This window comes from Thunnus albacares, chromosome 17, assembly GCF_914725855.1.
Source record: "Thunnus albacares chromosome 17, fThuAlb1.1, whole genome shotgun sequence".
Lineage (NCBI taxonomy): Eukaryota > Metazoa > Chordata > Actinopteri > Scombriformes > Scombridae > Thunnus > Thunnus albacares.
This window is the reverse complement of record NC_058122.1, coordinates 30251316-30274729: the sequence shown is the minus strand read 5'-3', so window position 1 is coordinate 30274729 and position 23414 is coordinate 30251316. Positions and strand designations below refer to the sequence as shown.

Genomic DNA, 23414 nt, shown 5'->3' with positions numbered 1-23414 from the left:
CTAACACTCTGCGTTAGCTGTTAATACTCTGCGTTAGCTGCTAATACTCTGCGTTAGCTGCTAACACTCTGCGTTAGCTGCTAACACTCTGCGTTAGCTGCTAATACTCTGCGTTAGCTGCTAACACTCTGCGTTAGCTGTTAACACTCTGCGTTAGCTGCTAACACTCTGCGTTAGCAGCTAATACTCTGCGTTAGCTGCTAATACTCTGCGTTAGCTGCTAATACTCTGCGTTAGCTGCTAATACTCTGCGTTAGCTGTTAATACTCTGCGTTAGCTGCTAACACTCTGCGTTAGCAGCTAATACTCTGCGTTAGCAGCTAATACTCTGCGTTACCTGCTAACAGGCTACACATGTCACACTGGCTAAGTAAGTACTCGCCGCCATTCTACGCACGTCCTGAGGGGGGGGGGTGTGTAAGCGAGCAGCGCCACTCATACAACATTAACCGTAAATAACTCGGCCAGTGAAGGCCAATCAGTGCAGAGCTGCTGTAAGGGGAGCAGCTGATTGGCTGTCAGTGAACAGGAGGTAGACAGACGGCAGGGGGCGGGGTTTACATGTTTTTATTGATTTATTTCCATAACGATGATAAAAAGAACATAAAAAACAGCTGTGATGTCAGAGGACGAGCTCGATGACATACGAGGAAGAGGAGGACGGGGGGCGGGGCTTCAGGGCAGCAGCAGTCTGTTTCAGCCAATCAGAGAACAAGAAGGGCGGAGCTCAACTGAAGATCTGTCTGTCAGAATGTTGCCTAGCAACAGTACTCCTCCAGCCAAACAGAACAGGAGCGGGGCTTGGCTCGAGCAGGGGGCGGGGTTAGATAAGGGGCGGGGTTAAAGAACATCATCACTCTCAGCCGTGTGGAGCTGCGTGTCGTCAGCGTCCGTCATAATACTGCTGTCCTGACTGTCGTCCACCTCCACCGCTGCTGAGAGACACACACAGGTCACATGTTTACACGTCACACGAATCAGCTGACTGTAACACATGTGATGTCACAGTGATGTCACAGCGCGTACCTTCGTCCTCTGGCAGATATCTCTTATCGATGGCTTCTTTGATCTGGTTGTTTGCTCCTTTAGGATCCAGATCCATCGCCCAGCTGAAGTTCATCAGAGCCAGGTGAGTCTGACCCAGTTTCTTATACACCTGAGACAGGAAACAGGAAACAGCTGGAGTCAGCTGACCTCATCATTAACCTGCATGTTAGAGTTAACCCTGACATACATGCTAACATACATGTTAACCCTGACATACATGTTAACATACATGTTAACCCTGACATACATGCTAACATACATGTTAACCCTGACATACATGCTAACATACATGTTAACCCTGACATACATGTTAACATACATGTTAACCCTGACATACATGCTAACATACATGTTAACCCTGACATACATGCTAACATACATGTTAACCCTAACATACATGTTAACATACATGTTAACCCTGACATACATGCTAACATACATGTTAACCCTGACATACATGCTAACATACATGTTAACCCTAACATACATGCTAACATACATGTTAACCCTGACATACATGTCAGCTCTGACATACATGTTAACATTCATGTTAACCCTGACATACATGTTAACATACATGTTAACCCTGACATACATGCTAACATACATGTTAACCCTGACATACATGCTAACATACATGTTAACCCTGACATACATGTTAACCCTGACATACATGCTAACATACATGTTAACCCTGACATACATGTTATCTCTAACGCAGTCAACAGTTGCTGACAGTAACAACTGTCTGTCGGCTCAGAGCTGTTTCTACCCTGTATGTCATGTATGTCAGAGTTAACATGTATGTCAGAGTTAACATGTATGTCAGAGTTAAGTGTGTAATTTATTTCAGTGTATGTGATTACTGAGAAATGACAGAAATCTTAAGTTTATTATTATTTATTATTATTATTGTTGAGTTTATTTGTGATGTTGCTGTCGGGACTCGTCAGCTGATTTCTACCAGAAACAACCTCAACAGGCTGTTGAAGTTCCTTCAGTATGTAGTAAATACAGTTTATGTTAATATCGAGTGAATGAAGTTTATATGAGAGACTTGAACTGTTCCTGAGTGTAAATGACTGAATCACATTCAGGGTCAAAGGTCAAAGATCACAGCTGATGTTTGGTACCTTTCCTATGAGGAAGTAAACCAGAGACTCCTTAGGAACGATCTGCTTCAACTCCTCCAACTCCTGAAGAGCCGCCTGCAGAGAGACAGACAGGTCGTCAGAGAGACAGACAGAGAGACAGACAGAGAGACAGACAGAGAGACAGACAGGTCATCAGAGAGACAGACAGAGAGACAGACAGGACGTCAGAGAGACAGACAGGTCATCAGAGAGACAGACAGAGAGACAGACAGGACGTCAGAGAGACAGACAGGTCGTCAGAGAGACAGACAGGTCATCAGAGAGACAGACAGAGAGACAGACAGGTCATCAGAGAGGCAGACAGAGAGACAGACAGGACGTCAGAGAGACAGACAGGTCATCAGAGAGACAGACAGAGAGACAGACAGGTCCCCAGAGAGACAGACAGGTGGTGGTTACCTTGTACTTGTCGTTGGCGAACAGTATGGACGCTCGGTGGAACTTGCAGAGCGGGTTTTTGGGGTCGATCCCGATCGCTCTGTTCAGAGTCTCTAAAGCTGCATCAGACTTCTTCAAGGCATGTTGCACCTGCACACACACACGCACACGCGCACACACACACACACACACACACACACACACACACACACACACACACACGCACGCGTCTGTCAGACACATCTGGAGGTCTTGAGATGAGGTGAGATGTGGTTGAAAGTTTTGGAAGGTCAGAGGGAATCTTGATGGTGTGACGAACCTAAAACCACCGGCCGCTTTGCTCTGTAGTCATGTGATTCAACAAACCTCTTCTTACATCACATGGGGCGAAGCTAGGCTAAGCTAAACTAGGCTAAGCTTAGCTAAGCTAGGCTAAGCTAAGCTAGGCTAAGCTAAGCTAAGCTAAGCTAAGCTAAGCTAGGCTAAGCTTAGCTAAGCTAGGCTAAGCTAGGCTAAGCTAAGCTAGGCTAAGCTATGGGTGAAAAATGGACCCGTATGTCGGGGCCGGGGACAGACGGCTGCTGAGCTCTGCAGGAGAGGAAGAGTCCTGCGTCGCTGCTGCATCTTCTTCTTCTGCAGGAATAAACACGATTCTGCTCTGATGCGAGCGGTTTACCGCTGGGAGGAGTCACACATCAACTCTGCCGCTGTCATCAATAATAAACATTTTAAATGTCGGTGAGTTTAGATAACTTTAATGTCACAACGTATGTAGACGTCTAACGTTGCTGCTGTATTTACACCTTCACATCAGGTTATTCTGAGTGTTGACGGAGCAGCTGGTCGTTTTGCGGACAGACCTGACAAAGGATGAATTCAGGCTTTTTACACATCGACATCATGATGTCGTTATTTCAGCATCCTTTTGATCTGTTGATCACAGCAAAATCTAAGTTTATTGACAGTGAAACAGGCCGTTCTGAACGAGGCTGCTGGACAGGAGAGGAAGGCTGCTCTGGTGTTTGATCCTCGTGGTACCAAAGTATGTCAGACCTCAGGGAACTGTATTAACTTGTGGAAAAGGGGCATAATATGGCCTCTTTAGAAGTCAGTACTATAACAGGGTGTTGATGCTAATGCTAACAGAGCATGTGTTATGAATGAAGGATGCTACACGCTAACATACCACTCCGATGTGACAGAGCAGCACGGAGCTCTGAGGGTTGATACTCAGAGCTTTCTTGAAGTGGATTTCTGCTAAGTTGAACTTCTCCTGTTTGTAGTAAATCATCCCCAGACCGTACCTGCACACACGCACACACACACACACACACACACGCGCACGCACGCACACACACACACACACACACAGTTGTAACACTGTACACACTGATTAACATTATTACTTTTTTTAAGTGTTAAAATGAGACATTCACCTTTGAAACTGTATTATAGTTACCATGGTTACCGTAACATGTAGTGTACTGTCTGTTATGTAAAGTACACTGGTTGCCGTGGTTACCGTACCATGCATTGTAGTGTCTGTTGTTGACTCTGATGGCGTTGCGGAAGCAGGCGAGCGCTCGGTCCAACTCCTCCGTCAGAACGAACTCGTGACCCAGCAGCGTGTAGGCGTACGCGAAGCCCGGGTCCACCTGAGACACACACACACACACACACACACACATGACACCTTCAGATAATATGCAGAGAAGAAGAGCTAACAGCATTAATCAGCAAGAACAGACATATATTTATCTTTGGATATATTTTTTAAATCAAACAACTAGCTAGCTGTTACCCGCTAACTGCTAGCTGTTACCCGCTAACTGCTAACATTCCCACGAAGAAACTGCACCAGAGAAGCTAACAGAAGAGTTATTTTATGAAGACAAATAAAAGGATCCTTCGTGGTAACATTAATATATCTGATGAACTACATATAGTGTTTATAGGCTAGAAAAGCTAACAAAGGAAATATTTAGCCGAGCGCCCCACAGCTCAGCTGTCAGAGCGCAGACGAGGGAGGCCGAGTACACGGCTACACGGAGGACTGGAACACAAACAAAAGATACTGCATGAAAACCCAGAGGTCTTCTTCACTCACTACGCCCAGCAACCAGGAGGAAGGAAGAAGAATAACCTCATGTTCTTCACTGATTCCATCACATCTGGAAAGATACTCATACGTATCCAGCGAGGGCAGCAGATAAAAGACGAGGAAGACCCTCTGCTCTTCATCACATCAGTGAAGATGATGAGAGCCCAGTAGAGATCTCTGCCCCTCCCACACCTGCCAGCTCCACCGACCAGTATGACCCTGGCCACCGTCTGGTGGGACTACTGCTCCACCAACAAGGAAGTCACAGAGCCGGATCGACATCACATTAACATTTCATCTCGCAGACGCTTTTATCATCTGAGAGCTGATACGACACCAGCAGGGATCCAGTCAGGAGACGCGACTCAGTGCTGTTTGAGTCCAACAGGATGTAGAAGCCAGCAGGTGCACAGAGGGCCGAGATTCCTTCAGTCCATCGAGTGCAGAGATGTTCATCAAAGAGCCTTCAGTCTTTTCTTAAAGATTGAGAGGGACAGCTGTTGTGTTATTGGCTCATATTCAGACGTAACCAGGCGGCGCGGCGTATCAGAAAATAACGATCTGATTCATCAACTTCCTCACTAACACCGCTCCCTCTCTTCATTCACCCTCTAGCTCACTCGACCACAGCTGCTCTCTCTCTCTCTCTCGTCTTTTTTAAAATGAGTCGGGAAGCCGACAGAAAAGTCTAACGTCTGTGTCCTCCCTCGTCCTGGTAACATCTGTGTCCTCCCTCGTCCTGGTAACGTCTGTGTCCTCCCTCGTCCTGGTAACATCTGTGTCCTCCCTCATGGAAGAGTTTACAGCTCTGATCAGTCTGATCTCCGTCACACCGGCATGTCGTGTAAAAGCAAACATGAAGTCGACTCAGAGGCGGATCTCTCCTGACGGCTGTAACGTGGGTTCTCTGTATAACATAATCTACAGACTCTCTGCCTTGTGTCCTGCCGGCCGAGTCTGATGGGAAACACCTGAACAGGTCACGCAGCGAACTTGTATTTTGATGCTTTGGCAACGCTGTTCTTGAAACTTTCATGCCGATAAAACCCGCTGAATGTAACTAATAGGTGAGAGAGAGACAGGTAGAGAGACAGGTAGAGAGACAGGTAGAGAGACAGGTAGAGAGACAGGTAGAGAGACAGGTAGTGAGACAGGTGGTGAGACAGGTGGTGAGACAGGTAGAGAGACAGGTAGAGAGACAGGTAGAGAGACAGGTGGTGAGACAGGTGGTGAGACAGGTAGAGAGACAGGTAGAGAGACAGGTAGAGAGACAGGTAGAGAGACAGGTGGTGAGACAGGTAGAGAGACAGGTAGAGAGACAGGTGGTGAGACAGGTGGTGAGACAGGTAGAGAGACAGGTAGAGAGACAGGTAGTGAGACAGGTGAGACTTCCCCTGCTAATTATCTGATGATCATTATAGTCCTCACTTGTCTCTGCAGCTCACAGACCGGATAGAACAGGTCAGTCAATCTAAGCTCGGTATCTATGGTAATAACAGCCAACAGCAACCATGGTAACGGAAGCTCACCTGGATGGCTCTCTGGAAGAACTTGATGGCAATATCATGCTCCCTCTGCAGGCTGAAACAGTTTCCTGCTACACACCAGGCCTGCAAAGAGACAGACAGGTGGTCAGAGAGGAACACCTTCAGGACAGGTGATGGACAGGTGTGATTCTAATCTCAGGACAGGTTATAGACAGGTGTGATTCTAACCTCAGGACAGGTGATGGACAGGTGTGATTCTAATCTCAGGACAGGTTATAGACAGGTGTGATTCTAACCTCAGGACAGGTGATGGACAGGTGTGATTCTAACCTCAGGACAGGTGATGGACAGGTGTGATTCTAATCTCAGAACAGGTTATAGACAGGTGTGATTCTAACCTCAGGACAGGTTGTGGACAGGTGTGATTCTAACCTCAGGACAGGTTGTGGACAGGTGTGATTCTAACCTCAGGACAGGTTATAGACAGGTGTGATTCTAACCTCAGGACAGGTTATAGTCAGGTGTGATTCTATCCTCAGGACAGGTGATGGACAGGTGTGATTCTAATCTCAGAACAGGTGATGGACAGGTGTGATTCTAACCTCAGGACAGGTGATGGACAGGTGTGATTCTAACCTCAGGACAGGTGATGGACAGGTGTGATTCTAACCTCAGGGCAGGTGATGGACAGGTGTGATTCTAATCTCAGAACAGGTGATGGACAGGTGTGATTCTAACCTCAGGGCAGGTGATGGACAGGTGTGATTCTAACCTCAGGACAGGTTATGGACAGGTGTGATTCTAATCTCAGGACAGGTTATAGACAGGTGTGATTCTAATCTCAGGACAGGTTATGGACAGGTGTGATTCTAATCTCAGGACAGGTTGTGGACAGGTGTGATTCTAATCTCAGGACAGGTTATAGACAGGTGTGATTCTAATCTCAGGACAGGTTGTGGACAGGTGTGATTCTAATCTCAGGACAGGTTATAGACAGGTGTGATTCTAATCTCAGGACAGGTGATGGACAGGTGTGATTCTAACCTCAGGACAGGTGATGGACAGGTGTGATTCTAATCTCAGGACAGGTTATAGACAGGTGTGATTCTAACCTCAGGACAGGTTATGGACAGGTGTGATTCTAACCTCAGGACAGGTTGTGGACAGGTGTGATTCTAACCTCAGGACAGGTTATAGTCAGGTGTGATTCTATCCTCAGGACAGGTTATAGACAGGTGTGATTCTATCCTCAGGACAGGTTATAGACAGGTGTGATTCTATCCTCAGGACAGGTTATAGACAGGTGTGATTCTAACCTCAGAACAGGTTATAGTCAGGTGTGATTCTAATCTCAGGACAGGTTATAGACAGGTGTGATTCTATCCTCAGGACAGGTTATGGACAGGTGTGATTCTAACCTCAGAACAGGTTATAGACAGGTGTGATTCTAATCTCAGGACAGGTTATAGACAGGTGTGATTCTATCCTCAGGACAGGTTATGGACAGGTGTGATTCTAACCTCAGGACAGCTGATGGACAGGTGTGATTCTAACCTCAGGACAGGTGATGGACAGGTGTGATTCTAACCTCAGGACAGGTTATGGACAGGTGTGATTCTAACCTCAGGACAGGTTATGGACAGGTGTGATTCTAATCTCAGGACAGGTTATGGACAGGTGTGATTCTAACCTCAGGACAGGTTATGGACAGGTGTGATTCTAACCTCAGGACAGGTTATAGACAGGTGTGATTCTAACCTCAGGACAGGTTATGGACAGGTGTGATTCTAACCTCAGGACAGGTTATAGACAGGTGTGATTCTAACCTCAGGACAGGTTATGGACAGGTGTGATTCTAATCTCAGGACAGGTTATAGACAGGTGTGATTCTAATCTCAGGACAGGTTATAGACAGGTGTGATTCTAATCTCAGGACAGGTTATAGACAGGTGTGGTCTTTACCTCTGGACAGTTCTTGTCCATGTCTGTCAGGTCTTTGGACAGGGCGGACAGTGCGACATCCTTCTGCAGGTGCCACAGTGTGGTTGAATAAATCTCCATCCCTTCTACTCTGTATGACTCAATCCTGCGAACCTCGCTGAACAGACGCTCCGCCTACGAGGCAAAAACAACGACCATCATGATATCATAAACCACAGCTGACCAATCAGGTTGCTCAATGAGTCCTACTGTCAAGCCGTTTCAGACCAAATCGGGCGGTGCAGTGAAAACACCAGTCCTCCCATTCATTTGAATGGGAGGCAAAGACGTTACTGGGAGGACGGGAGGACATCTATCTTCATTTGATAACGTTAAAAACTAGGTGAACTTGTTACCTGTGTGTCGGGTGAACTTGTTACCTGTGTGTGTCAGGTGAACTTGTTACCTGCGTGTCTGGTGAACTTGTTACCTGTGTGTGTCGGGTGAACTTGTTACCTGCGTGTGTCGGGTGAACTTGTTACCTGCGTGTCTGGTGAACTTGTTACCTGTGTGTGTCAGGTGAACTTGTTACCTGCGTGTCTGGTGAACTTGTTACCTGTGTGTGTCAGGTGAACTTGTTACCTGCGTGTCTGGTGAACTTGTTACCTGCGTGTCTGGTGAACTTGTTACCTGCGTGTCTGGTGAACTTGTTACCTGTGTGTCTGGTGAACTTGTTACCTGTGTGTGTCAGGTGAACTTGTTACCTGCGTGTCTGGTGAACTTGTTACCTGTGTGTGTCAGGTGAACTTGTTACCTGCGTGTCTGGTGAACTTGTTACCTGTGTGTGTCAGGTGAACTTGTTACCTGCGTGTCTGGTGAACTTGTTACCTGTGTGTGTCAGGTGAACTTGTTACCTGCGTGTCTGGTGAACTTGTTACCTGCGTGTCTGGTGAACTTGTTACCTGCGTGTCTGGTGAACTTGTTACCTGCGTGTCTGGTGAACTTGTTACCTGCGTGTCTGGTGAACTTGTTACCTGCGTGTCTGGTGAACTTGTTACCTGTGTGTCAGGTGAACTTGTTACCTGTGTGTCGGGTGAACTTGTTACCTGTGTGTGTCGGGTGAACTTGTTACCTGTGTGTCAGGTGAACTTGTTACCTGCGTGTCAGGTGAACTTGTTACCTGCGTGTCTGGTGAACTTGTTACCTGTGTGTCTGGTGAACTTGTTACCTGTGTGTGTCGGGTGAACTTGTTACCTGTGTGTGTCGGGTGAACTTGTTACCTGTGTGTCAGGTGAACTTGTTACCTGTGTGTCAGGTGAACTTGTTACCTGCGTGTCTGGTGAACTTGTTACCTGCGTGTCTGGTGAACTTGTTACCTGTGTGTGTCAGGTGAACTTGTTACCTGTGTGTCGGGTGAACTTGTTACCTGTGTGTGTCGGGTGAACTTGTTACCTGTGTGTCAGGTGAACTTGTTACCTGTGTGTCAGGTGAACTTGTTACCTGTGTGTCAGGTGAACTTGTTACCTGTGTGTCGGGTGAACTTGTTACCTGTGTGTCGGGTGAACTTGTTACCTGTGTGTCAGGTGAACTTGTTACCTGTGTGTCTGGTGAACTTGTTACCTGCGTGTCTGGTGAACTTGTTACCTGTGTGTGTCAGGTGAACTTGTTACCTGTGTGTCGGGTGAACTTGTTACCTGTGTGTGTCGGGTGAACTTGTTACCTGTGTGTCAGGTGAACTTGTTACCTGTGTGTCAGGTGAACTTGTTACCTGTGTGTCGGGTGAACTTGTTACCTGTGTGTCGGGTGAACTTGTTACCTGTGTGTCAGGTGAACTTGTTACCTGTGTGTCAGGTGAACTTGTTACCTGCGTGTCTGGTGAACTTGTTACCTGCGTGTCTGGTGAACTTGTTACCTGTGTGTCTGGTGAACTTGTTACCTGCGTGTCTGGTGAACTTGTTACCTGCGTGTCTGGTGAACTTGTTACCTGCGTGTCTGGTGAACTTGTTACCTGTGTGTCAGGTGAACTTGTTACCTGTGTGTCAGGTGAACTTGTTACCTGCGTGTCTGGTGAACTTGTTACCTGCGTGTCTGGTGAACTTGTTACCTGTGTGTCGGGTGAACTTGTTACCTGTGTGTCGGGTGAACTTGTTACCTGTGTGTCAGGTGAACTTGTTACCTGCGTGTCGGGTGAACTTGTTACCTGTGTGTGTCAGGTGAACTTGTTACCTGCGTGTCGGGTGAACTTGTTACCTGCGTGTCTGGTGAACTTGTTACCTGTGTGTCAGGTGAACTTGTTACCTGTGTGTCAGGTGAACTTGTTACCTGTGTGTCGGGTGAACTTGTTACCTGTGTGTCAGGTGAACTTGTTACCTGTGTGTCAGGTGAACTTGTTACCTGTGTGTCGGGTGAACTTGTTACCTGTGTGTCGGGTGAACTTGTTACCTGTGTGTCAGGTGAACTTGTTACCTGCGTGTCGGGTGAACTTGTTACCTGTGTGTGTCAGGTGAACTTGTTACCTGCGTGTCTGGTGAACTTGTTACCTGCGTGTCTGGTGAACTTGTTACCTGCGTGTCTGGTGAACTTGTTACCTGCGTGTCTGGTGAACTTGTTACCTGCGTGTCTGGTGAACTTGTTACCTGCGTGTCTGGTGAACTTGTTACCTGTGTGTGTCAGGTGAACTTGTTACCTGCGTGTCTGGTGAACTTGTTACCTGTGTGTGTCGGGTGAACTTGTTACCTGCGTGTCGGGTGAACTTGTTACCTGTGTGTGTCTGGTGAACTTGTTACCTGCGTGTCTGGTGAACTTGTTACCTGTGTGTCGGGTGAACTTGTTACCTGCGTGTCAGGTGAACTTGTTACCTGTGAGTACTCAGCCAGTTCGAAGTAGGCCCTGCCGATGTGAGTGAGCACCCAGCCGGTGTTGTAGTGCTGGGGAGGAAGGGAGGTCAGGATGTTGATGGCTTCTCTGCAGTTGTATGAGCACAGCGCCTGGTAACCTCTTCCCAGTTCCCGTAGTAACGCCATCACGCTGTCTGAACACAAACACACAAAAACACAGAAGTATTTTTACATGCAGAAGTAGGGCTGTGATGATAACCGCATTACTGCAATATTGTGGTCATGTGATGCCTACCATGGGGTTGAGCTCATTACGGCCATCACCAAAAAAAAAAGTCAAGTACCACTGTCATATATGGTAGTCTAATGTGCTTGCACATATACTGTGTGATATACGGTAATACATAGACTATATACCTCAGCATCGCCCCACAAGAACGATGGCCCGGGGGGGGAAACTGAAAGTGGTGCACATGGAAGCAGAAGCGCAGCAAGGGAGCCGGCATGCAAGCTAGGCTAAAGGCTAACCCCAGCTGACCAGCTTTCCCGCCAATCTTCCTCACCAACGTCCATTCCACTGACAGTAAACTAGATTACCTAAGACTGCTTCTGACCTCCTGGAGAGAAATGACCAAACCGCTGTGCCCTCATCTTCACCTAGACATGGCTGCACGACGGTATCCCCAACTCTGCTATCCAGCTAGCCAGGCTAACTGTTCTCTGGTTGGACAGGATTGCTTCATTGTCGGTAAGACCCGAGGCGGTGGCCTGTGTGTTTATATTAACAAAGACTGGTGTGTGAACACCGGAGGTCAGGTAAAACCGCAGGGATAAGTTGCTTTTTCGCTGCAGTATGAAAGAATCCAGACCGTCACAGCCCTGTGCAGCAGCTCTCTGGTACTGAGGGATCTTGGTGTCTGGCAGACTCAGGCTGAGGTACTGCAGTATTTTATAGTATTAGTAGTATTTTTACCTGCAGCAGCTCTCTGGTACTGGGGGATCTTGGTGTCTGGCAGACTCAGGCTGAGGTACTGCAGTATTTTATAGTATTAGTAGTATTTTTACCTGCAGCAGCTCTCTGGTACTGGGGGATCTTGGTGTCTGGCAGACTCAGGCTCGGGTCCAGTCTCAGGATGTCTAGACTCTCGTTGAGGTTGCTGCTGTTTGACGTCTTTGCTGATTTACATTTTGTTTTCCTGTTGGGGATCTTTGTAGGAAACTTCATCTTTAACTTCTTACTGTTCTCCTGCAGACCCAGAGAGACACAGGGACAGATGTTATCAAGCTGTAGTGCAGTAATTTAGTAAAATGATATAATTCAGTAGTACAGCACTGTAGTACCGCAGTATTACTGAGGTAGTACCGTACCTTGGCAGTGGAGCTGGCACTAGTAAACAGTCTGGAGCTTCTTCTGGGCTGAACGTTTGGAGGACCAGACATACTGGGGCTGAGGACCTGAGGGGAGCCACTGAGAGACAGACAGGTTATCACTTACCGCCACCATCTCCTTTTCTTTTTTAGTTGTTTTTGATGTTGGTATTTATGACTGATGGCTGTATTAACTCTTATATTAACATCTCTTTATTTTATTCAGTAGATCAGGGTTCCCACACATTTTCACAGACAAAATTTCCAAACTTTCCCATGACTTTTCAAGGTCCCACAATATAATTTCCATGACTTTTTGATTAAAGCACAAACATCTGACTGTGTCTTCCGCCCGCTGGGTGCACAGGTTTGGCCTGCAGTCTATCATACAATTAAACATCTTTAAATTGGGCTGTTGTTGAATTATGCTCTGCACTATGTGTGCTATCAGTTGATTACCTATAAGCCTATTGGATAATGAAGATTAACAGCACGTCTTCACAGGCGGCTGAAGGGAAATAAGTGTGCATTGATTGTTCATTGATTCTCATTCATCTTTAATAGCCTACATAGTGGCATCGGCAGAGAAGATTTGGCAAATTTTTCATGGGCGCAACCAACATACTCAGCTCTGCTGCTCATCCCACAAATGCATGTTCCTTACGAATGTGGCTCCATTTAAAAGGGAAATAAACAGACTTTCCAACAGTATAAGATTTATTGTCAAGAAGCATCGTTTAGTTTAGTTACCTGGTGTGAGGAGCAGAGGTCTGTGATTGGTTGAAGGGGATGGGCAGAACATCTCTGCTGTTTCCACTCTGACTGAAGACAGACTTTGACTGACTGATCCTGGAGACAGACTGAGAGAGACAGACAGGTGAGGAGAGACAGACAGGTGAGGAGAGACAGACAGGTGAGGAGAGACAGACAGGAGAGGAGAGACAGACAGGAGAGGAGAGAGAGAGGCAGACAGGTGAGGAGAGACAGACAGGTGAGGAGAGACAGACAGGAGGGGAGAGACAGACAGGAGAGGAGAGACAGACAGGTGAGGAGTGTGTGTGTGTGTGTGTGTGTGTGTGTGTGTAGTTAGTGTGTACCTTCTTGCTGGGGGCTGTAGATTGTGTTTCCATGGTAGCTGAATAGTTCTGTAGATATGTGGGGTCTCCAGGGCTGGGCTCCAGGGGCAGGATGCCAAAACTACACACACACACACACACACACACACACACAGTATTATGTATAATGACGAGGATAACACACTTCCACCTGTGCAGGTATTGTTAAATAACTTACCTGGGCGTTAGTGGACTAAGTGCAGCAGGTCCTCCCAGTAAACTCCGCCCACTCTTAGGCTTGTTCTGTTTAGCCAATAAGGAGCCGGCTGACGCCATGGAAACAGTACTACCCAATAGGGAGCCAGTCTCCGAGGAGATGAGGGAGGAGTCAATGTAGGAAACCGACAAATCAGAAGTCAGCTTTCCATTTGATGATTCTAGATTCAAACGATTTAACTCCTGAAGAGGAAAAAGGTAAACCGATTATTAGACTGAGACCATCAATAATCTGATTACCAGACTGAGACCATCAATAATCTGATTACCAGACTGAGACCATCAATAATCTGATTACCAGACTGAGACCATCAATAATCTGATTACCAGACTGAGACCATCAGTAATCTGATTACCAGACTGAGACCATCAGTAATCTGATTACCAGACTGAGACCATCAATAATCTGATTACCAGACCACAGTAATCTGACATATGCAAAACTACTAATCAAAAATCTGATTGTGATTCTGTACCAGTGTGTCCTGTGGCGTCTCCATAAGGGCGGTGTCTAGGCGGTGGGAAGAGTTCTGGGCGGGGCTAACAGGTGGAGGGGGCGGGGCTATAGAGGAGTTCTGAAGAGAGGACAACCTGAAGACCTGGTCTGGATCTGGTTTCTCTCCTGGAACAGAAACCAGTATCAGTAAAGTCTTCAAAGTCATGATGATGATGTGGTTTTGTGCGTGTGTGTGCGTGTGCGTGTGTGTGTGTGTGTGTGTGTGTGTGTGTGTGTGTGTGTGTTACCTAGGTGACAGAGGTTTTGAAAAGGCGACCAGAGGAACGGGTTGAGAGTTAAACTTCTCTGGAAACACTCTGCGCCTTTAGTGACACGATCTGTCTTACTGCTCAGACACACAGACAGACAGACAGACATCAGTATGTCTTATATCATTAACACCGGAAACAGACTGGGAGGAGCTGTTAATTACCAGTAAATGTGTCCCAGTAATGACAGCGTGAAGGAGGCGGAGTCTCCAAACTCAGTGATGATGTCATCTTGACTCTTCTGTTTGTTTAGCACTCCACCAATCAGAACCTGTTCTCCTTCAGCCAGCCTGAGAGACAGTCAGGTAATCAGACAGACAGACAAAAACATGGGAGCAGCAGTTACATTATGAACAAGTCGCATATAAAACCTCGATTATCAGTAATTACTCCGTATTTCAACAGCGCCGCCGTCATGATGAACGCACTCTTTAAGCAGCTGACTGGAGCTGGTGGTGAGAGATGCTCTCCTCACCGAGCCGGGCTGAGCTCCATCAAACAGACTTCAGGTTATATTGGAGTCGACTTCGACTGCTTGCTGCCAGAAGTTCAACAAAATCCCCCAGAAAAGTAAACGGTTCGAGAAATTTATTAAACTATTATCAAGCCGAACGTTAAATTGCTCACCCACAGCACTGTTTCACAGACATACAGAGCTTGTATGCTTAAAAGAAAATGCTCACTGTATGTAACGAGTGATTCTAATTAGCTAAATATCTTAAAAGAAGTTGAACTGTCGTAGACTTTAAGCTGAGCAGCAGCAGCTGAGAGACGACAGAGGAAAGCTGTTTACTGACCTGCCGTCTTTCCAAAAATCTGAGAGCAGTTCAACAGTATGAAACGTTATTCTGAAGGTCTCAATAAGGAGATCAGGCCTGATATTAATTAGCTGAACAGTGTACAATGAACAGCGTACAGTGAACAGCGTACAGTGAACAGTATACAGTGAACAGCGTACAGTGAACAGTATACAGTGAACAGCGTACAGTGTACAATGAACAGCGTACAGTGAACAGCGTACAGTGAACAGTGTACAGTGTACAATGAACAGCGTACAGTGAACAGCGTACAGTGAACAGTGTACAATGAACAGCGTACAATGAACAGCGTACAGTGAACAGTATACAGTGAACAGCGTACAGTGAACAGTATACAGTGAACAGCGTACAGTGAACAGTATACAGTGAACAGCGTACAGTGTACAATGAACAGCGTACAGTGAACAGCGTACAGTGAACAGTGTACAGTGTACAATGAACAGCGTACAGTGAACAGCGTACAGTGAACAGCGTACAATGAACAGTGTACAATGAACAGTGTACAGTGAACAGCGTACAGTGAACAGCGTACAGTGAACAGTGTACAATGAACAGCGTACAGTGAACAGCGTACAGTGAACAGTGTACAGCGTACAATGAACAGTGTACAGCGTACAGTGAACAGTGTACAATGAACAGCGTACAGTGTACAGTGAACAGTGTACAGCGTACAATGAACAGTGTACAGTGAACAGCGTACAGTGAACAGCGTACAGTGTACAGTGAACAGTGTACAGCGTACAATGAACAGTGTACAGTGAGCAGCGTACAGTGAACAGTGTACAGTGAACAGCGTACAGTGAACAGTGAACAGTGTACAATGAACAGCGTACAATGAACAGTGTACAGTGTACAGTGAACAGTGTACAGCGTACAATGAACAGTGTACAGTGTACAGTGAACAGTGTACAGCGTACAATGAACAGTGTACAGTGAGCAGCGTACAGTGAACAGTGTACAATGAACAGTGTACAGTGAACAGCATACAGTGAACAGTGTACAATGAACAGCGTACAGTGTACAGTGAACAGTGTACAGCGTACAGTGAACAGTGTACAGTGAACAGCGTACAGTGAACAGCGTACAGTGAACAGCGTACAGCGAACAGTGTACAGCGAACAGCGTACAGTGAACAGCGTACAGTGTACAGTGAACAGCGTACAGCGAACAGCGTACAGTGAACAGTGTACAGTGAACAGTGTACAATGAACAGCGAGCAGCGTACAGTGAACAGCGTACAGTGAACAGCGTACAGTGAACAGTGAACAGCGTACAGCGAACAGTGTACAGTGAACAGCGTACAGTGAACAGCGTACAGTGAACAGTGTACAGTGAACAGCGTACAGCGAGCAGCGTACAGCGTACAGCGAACAGTGAACAGCGTACAGTGAACAGCGTACAGTGAACAGTGTACAATGAACAGCGAGCAGCGTACAGTGAACAGCGTACAGTGAACAGTGTACAGTGAACAGTGTACAATGAACAGCGTACAGTGTACAGTGTACAGTGAACAGCGTACAGTGTACAGTGAACAGCGTACAGCGAACAGCGAGCAGCGTACAGCGAGCAGCGTACAGCGAACAGCGTACAGCGAACAGCGTACAGCGAGCAGCGTACAGCGAACAGCGTACAGTGAACAGCGTACAGTGAACAGCGTACAATGAACAGCGTACAGCGTACAGTGAACAGCGTACAATGAACAGCGTACAGTGTACAGTGAACAGTGTACAGCGTACAGTGAACAGCGTACAGTGAACAGCGTACAGTGAACAGCGTACAGTGAACAGCGTACAGCGTACAGCGAACAGTGTACAGTGAACAGCGTACAGTGAACAGCGTACAGTGTACAGTGAACAGCGTACAGCGAACAGTGTACAGTGAACAGCGTACAGTGAACAGCGTACAGTGAACAGCGTACAGTGTACAGTGAACAGTGTACAGTGAACAGCGTACAGCGAACAGCGAGCAGCGTACAGCGTACAGTGAACAGCGTACAGTGAACAGCGTACAGTGAACAGTGTACAATGAACAGCGAGCAGCGTACAGTGAACAGCGTACAGTGAACAGCGTACAGTGAACAGTGTACAGTGAACAGTGTACAGCGTACAGTGAACAGCGTACAGTGAACAGCGTACAGTGAACAGCATACAGTGAACAGCGTACAGTGAACAGCATACAGTGAACAGCGTACAGTGAACAGTGTACAGTGAACAGCATACAGTGAACAGCGTACAGTGAACAGCGTACAGTGAACAGTGCACTGCCACTGCAAAACTGTGAGCTCTGCTGCTAAAATTTCACATGATCATTAATATCAATGGGCTAATAATGATTTTCACTCGCACACTGTGCGAGCACAATAACAACGTTATTGTGGAATTGTTTTGAGTCATCCTCCATCTCTTCATTCTTCAAAGGACATCTACATGAAAGGTACGAGAGTAGCATAGTCCTGGAATACGGCAGTGCCTGTAGTGTGTGTGCAGTGAGTGTGTAAATGAGTGTGTGTAGTTGAGCGAGTGGAAGAAAAATGATGGTGAATGTGAGCAGAGGAAAAGGTTAGCAGTAAGTCGTCAATCTGCAGTACAGTACAGACTACAGTCTGTCAGTTAATAAATGCTGCAGCTCCTCAAGACCAAGAAAATATTAATCTATCAAAGGGGGTTAGCCCCAAGTTAGCAACAACACGTTAGCCTAGCCGGAGCAGGCTAACTTAGGGTGGACTGCCTTATCTATAATTTGAGTCAATTTAGTGTTCAGCATGAATTTTTGGGAGAAACTTTACATTAGTGAAATATAAATATCCATCATTCAGTTGTGTCAAATTGGAGTACCTTACCAGTACTCAGTGTGTCATTTACGACCCGTTATAGCTACAGGTAAAGTAGAAACTGTTTCAGATATTATCTATTATTGGAAGCAGTGCAATAAACAGTGTACATTTACTGTGTGGAGACATTCAAACATTTATTATAGCAACAGCTGTCTGGGCCTCCAGAGTCTTTCTGTAAATTAACATATCATGACTGTGAACATGAATAAACCTGTCTAGAACAGTTCTAAGCTAGTTTTAAGTTCTCACTGGCACACAAAAGCCCCGCTGCTGGAAAACTCCTAAAGGAAACACTGACTTAACTACAAAACCTTTCTACTATTATAACTCTGTGTGTGTGTGTGTGTTTGTGTTTGTGTATGTGTGTGTGTGTGTGTTTGTGTATGTGTGTGTGTGTTCTTACTTGCTGAGCTCGACACAGCACTTGGCCAACAGGAATCGAACCTGCGGTGTGGAGCAGCTGTGAGCCTTCAGCAGCCGGTACGCCTTATAAGGCTTCCCCGATCGGTAATAACATGTGGCCAACAGGTAGAGAGCCTCCTCCGACCTCACTGACAGACAGACAGACAGGTAGACAGACAGGTTAACGTGGCCAACAGGTAGAGAGCCTCCTCCGACCTCACTGACAGACAGACAGGTAGACAGACAGGTGTTACCTTCAGCGTAGAGTCTCTCAGCGAGGAAAACAGCGTCCAGGTAGGCGTAGTGGTTCAGAGCCTGCCACACTGCAGCCTGAACACACACAGACACAGACAGGTTGTCCATCATGTTGGTTATAGTTAGGCCTGGTCAGGGTTATGGTCAGGGTTAGGGTTAGGCCTGGTCAGGGTTAGGGTTAGACCTGGTCAGGGTTATGGTCAGGGTTAGGGTTAGGGTTAGGCCTGGTCAGGGTTATGGTTAGACCTCATGAGAACCAATTTCAGAACAGTGTTTGATGGCACTTTCAGGAACTTTCATTGCTGAAATGTTCCAGACTGACTGACCTTCATGTCTTAAAGTAATGACGGACTGTTGTTTCTCTTTACTTAGCTGAGCGGTTCATGGATTACTACAGTAGTGGAAAAGTGCTGCTGACCTCAGCACAACACAACTGAGGCTCTCAAACACATTAAGAAGGAGAGAAATTCCATCAGTTAACTTCTGAGGAGGCACACCTGTTCACTGAAACCCACCCAGGTGACAACCTCATGAAGCTGGTTCAGATATTATCAACATCGGCAAAACTGTCATCAAGGCAAACAGTGACGACTCCGAGGAATCTGGTTTGTTCAGCACTTCGTTTACTACATAATTCCACACGTTATAGTTGTGATATCGTCAGTATTGTTCTACAGTGTAAAAAATACTACGAAATAAAGAAAACCCTGGAATGAGTTGGTGTATCCAAACTTTTGACTGGTTCTGTATATACACAGTGTGTACATACTGTGGATTTTTATTATAGCCACATTATAGAATGAACAACTGACTGCATCTCACTGTTTATGAAGTTACTTTTTCTTCTGAGAAAGTCTGTTAGTGGAGCTTTGAGCTGATTTGGTGATGTCACAGGACGGTCAGGTACAGGTGTGTTGAAGCTGAGTTGGTGATGTCACAGGACGGTCAGGTACAGGTGTGTTGAAGCTGAGTTGGTGATGTCACAGACCGGTAGGACTCAACAGCGCTACCTCGTGGATGTGACCAGATGTAATCCAACATGCAGTGCATGTGTGGATATGAGGAGGGTTAACAGAAACACTGCCACAGTCCTGGATGTTGTTTACAGTCTGATCACAGATTAAAGCTTTCATTCACACCTGGAGACACTTGGTTTAACCTGCAGAGAGACTGTCAGGTTCATCATCTTCATCACAGGTGGGACTCTGATGTCACAGGTCTCAGACAAACGTGTTTCTGCACTGTCAGGATATCATCGACACTAAATTACAGATCTGCTGTCAGATCACAAATATCAACAACAAAGAGTACAGTTCAGACCTGCTCTATGTGAAAAGAGCCCTGAGATGACTTCTGTTATGATTTGGCGCTATATCAATAAAGTTGAATTGAACTGAACATTTATCAGAGAAGAAGTGAGTTTCTGACATTTAATACTGATGGAACCAGCTCAGCTTGGAAAAGCATACTATAAATAATATTATAGTAATATAATAACTGACAACAGAAATAATCAGTACGCAGATGTTAATGAACAAGCTGAGTAATTATATATCCTGAAACACAGTGACTGAAATCAGATTACAGGCCAGAAAACCTGACAGTGTGTCACCTGTGATCAGCTGTTTCCACCTGTGATCAGCTGTTTCCACCTGTGATCAGCTGGTTACTGTAGTTTACATACAGCAGGTAAGTGATCGGACAGGTTAAGTATCAGTGTGGACAAGATCTTTGCTCAGCACAGACTCTTTATTAAAGGCCTAATGAGGCTTGTTGTTAGATTGCTGTAAAAGTTGCTGTAACACTGCAACTAATAAATTATTATCTTAAAAACTTTCTATTCAGGAAAACTTTTTCATCTGAGCTCTTATTATTTTCTTTATGTTGTGTGTTCCATGTTATTAAGACTGTAGCACTTGGAGTTTCACTATGAATGAAAAGTGCGGTACAAATTAAATGTGTTATTATTTCTTGTAAAAACTGATCACGCGTTCTTTATGTGATGTCAGATGAACTGCACGTGAACACTTTATCATTGTAGGGTGCAGATACCGTGAGAAACTCGTCTCAGACATACCTGCGATATACTGGCTGTAAACAAACAGACTCTGACATGGCAGCTAACCAGCTGTTAGCTCCTGTTCATGTTAGCCGGCAGCTGGCTGCTGGTTAGCCTGAGCAACAAGAGGCTAGCCAGTTGTTGGCTAACTTTAGCCTGACTGCTACGACTGGTCTGGACTCAGACTTTGATTACAAACTAAATAAAGTCTTACTAAACCCGTTAAGGTTTACGTATGAACTTTAGAGTTGGGTTTCTGCTGACTGAAGCTAAAGCTAAAGGTTAGCCATCGCGTTAGCGGCTAACAGAACGACACTGTTAGCATTTCACTACAAGCAACGCCAGTAATACGAAACTCCATTTGAAATCTACCACTTTGATATCGCATATGTGATCAGCACAAACTCACACATCTTTAACCAATCAATACTATCTAAATAATTAATAAATTCGGCTCACATAAACTCAACAAGACTCAATTTGTTTCGGAAGGAAATAAACTTTAATGATGTTGGTGCTGCGGCGCGATGTGACTGCAGGAGGACCGTGAGACTAACATGCTACATGTATGTAGATTTATTTTTAAAGCAAATCATAACAGTTGTAATGGATCTACACCGAAGCGATGAGCGGAACCAAACAAGTCATAAAAGGTCACAAGAGTTGTTCCATGTTGTTTCTACGTTAACCGAAACCAACAGAAACCTTAAAATCACGGATTTTTAACCGAAGTCTGGCATGACCTCTCTGAACTGCAACCAGCTGACGTTAGCTGACGAACTAGCATCGTGTTAAAGCCTTGAACCGTCCGGGCTCCTGACGGGACCGACCTCACGGTAATAATCGGGTTTTGAACACTAATAACACCGATAAAACGCTCCGTGTTACTGGCGGCGGGCTGCGGGGCCTGCGGCGGGGGAAAGCGCTCACATCGCGGACCGGAGCAGCCGCTGAGGCCGGGACGGAGAAGGCAGCACGGGCTTCATAAATACTCGACTTCCCGCTCATGACAACGAGCTGAAGATGTTATTTTACCTGGACAGGTTCCTGCAGCACCGTCATTCCGCTCAGAGGCTCCGTCTATCTGATCCTGTCGTCTGTTCGGCTCTTTCTTTACTTCAGTCTCCAGGAGGAGCTGCAGCCGAAGATTTGAACACACCGACCGTTACCAGCCGAACTCCGCCGAAGAATACCGAGGAGCACGGAGGGCCGGGGCGGAACTGAACGACTGTCTGACGGGAAAAGCCGAAGCCGCTGCTGGCGAGATGAATGTAAAGCTGTCGCCGCCTGGTGGCCACAGAGAAAACTGTAACTCCTCATAACGAAGACAACATGATGCTCATCTTCATGTTCTCATGTGAAGACTGCGAAACTCATTTAATGTAATAAAATACAGAGAACCTGTCCAGGTGAATCAGGAACATAAACTCAGGTGTGAATGGAGACGGACCAGTGATAAAGACCAGGTTAAAGGTCCTGCAAGGCATTTTATTTATAGCACTTAAAATTAAAGAAAGAAATCATATCTTTGTGTGTGTTTTTTCTGTAATGTACAGTCCTCTCTCTCTACCCGTCTTCCTGTCTTATGGACGCTGCAGACTCACCTGTTCTACCTCTGTTCACCTGATGAGCTTCATGTGGAACACCTGGTTGGTTAAACAGTGCAGGAGTTGGTGGAGAGCAGTGGAGGCTGGTGGGGGGGGTGCAATTGGTGGGGGTGGAGTGGGGGACAGAGGAGGATGGGTGCCTGCTGACCTCCGCAGGGCGGGATCTCTTACATTGGACTCATTTTCATTTTTTTTCATGCTAATCTGTGATTGGCCATGACACGTAAAATGATGCTCCAAGGGAGGCTGTCCTCCCTAACCAATCAACAACCAGAATGCAATATTGACATCGAGTTGGTCCAATGATAGTTTCCAGAATTCATCTTCAATTCTCTCCACTGTAAGGCAGAGTAGCAGCAGTAGATAGCTCCTTACATTAGCCAACGCAACAGCTGGCTTGTTGTAGCAGCCTGAAGGACTCTTTATACATCCATGGAAGGACTGTTAAGGACTGTTGTTAAGCTAGCGGGAGAAAGTATCTGGTCTGTGCAGCGCAGCAGCAGCAGGACGCTGCCGGGGAGGCTGGAGAGAGAAGCAACTGGAGAAACAACCAGGAGAGTTAGCTTGTTTGTCATTGTTGCTAATGATATCAGACTGGTTAAGCAGCAGCCATAAAGTTCTGTTAACTAACAAACAAGATGACCAACAGCTACAAATGGACGTTATGACATGAATACTTCATCTCCATGATAGAAAGAAGAAGACATCAGATAATGTGAGTCAGATACAGCTTCTCTCTCTCTGTCTCTTTGGTTGCTAATTTCATCTCTGATGGTTAAATGTCTCTGTGTGGCTTTTTTGTGTTTTTTTATCTCTTTAACAAGAATGCAGCACATTATATATATATATATATATATAATGTGTTGTCGGTAACGTTAGTTTGCTTGTTGAAGTTACAGTGAGCTGTCTGGACTCACTCATTCATTCGTTTTTAATTGAGTGGTTGTTCAGTCACCTGTTGATGTTGTGTGATGACTCTGCTCCCTCAGAACTCTGCAACCCCCGGGACTGGCTAGGATGCACCTTCTGGGCAGGCAGACCAAACCTTTGAG

General features: G+C 46.1%; 1 protein-coding gene and 1 long non-coding RNA gene across 4 annotated transcripts; one reads left to right on the top strand and one right to left on the bottom strand.

The window, feature by feature from the left end:
- Window positions 1-551: 551 nt before the first annotated feature.
- On the bottom strand, window positions 552-21977 carry cdc27 (cell division cycle 27). 2 transcript variants are annotated; one of them, XM_044331523.1, is made up of 20 exons: window positions 21791-21977; window positions 18696-18771; window positions 18443-18590; window positions 14553-14678; window positions 14368-14465; window positions 14100-14245; window positions 13586-13806; window positions 13390-13489; window positions 13043-13152; window positions 12293-12392; window positions 11990-12170; window positions 10946-11118; window positions 8130-8282; window positions 6210-6290; window positions 4107-4234; window positions 3766-3883; window positions 2601-2729; window positions 2181-2255; window positions 1027-1156; window positions 552-935 (listed from the first exon to the last, which is right to left on the bottom strand). In XM_044331523.1, the coding sequence occupies exons 1-20, from the start codon at window positions 21815-21817 to the stop codon at window positions 841-843; spliced, it is 2415 nt and encodes an 804-aa protein (XP_044187458.1). In that variant the 5' UTR covers window positions 21818-21977; the 3' UTR covers window positions 552-840. The 2 variants fall into 2 exon arrangements, with proteins under 2 accessions (XP_044187458.1, XP_044187460.1); XM_044331525.1 differs by having other exon boundaries at window positions 552-932; window positions 21791-21975.
- Window positions 6218-7371, top strand: LOC122967097. 2 transcript variants are annotated; one of them, XR_006398537.1, is made up of 3 exons: window positions 6218-6308; window positions 6349-6643; window positions 7018-7371. It is a non-coding gene; the product is annotated as an uncharacterized LOC122967097 (long non-coding RNA). The 2 variants fall into 2 exon arrangements; XR_006398536.1 differs by having other exon boundaries at window positions 6349-6677; window positions 7052-7062.
- Window positions 21978-23414: the final 1437 nt, after the last annotated feature.

Excerpts from the sequence above, each read along its gene's own strand:
- cdc27 (XM_044331523.1), bottom strand. The coding sequence starts at position 21,817 with ATGACGGTGCTGCAGGAACCTGTCCAG. Across the intron at positions 13,153-13,389 it reads CTACAGCCCCCAGCAAGAAG|TCTGTCTCCAGGATCAGTCA; the intron begins GTACACACTAAC and ends TGTCTCTCTCAG. Across the intron at positions 2,256-2,600 it reads TCGCCAACGACAAGTACAAG|GCGGCTCTTCAGGAGTTGGA; the intron begins GTAACCACCACC and ends GTCTCTCTGCAG.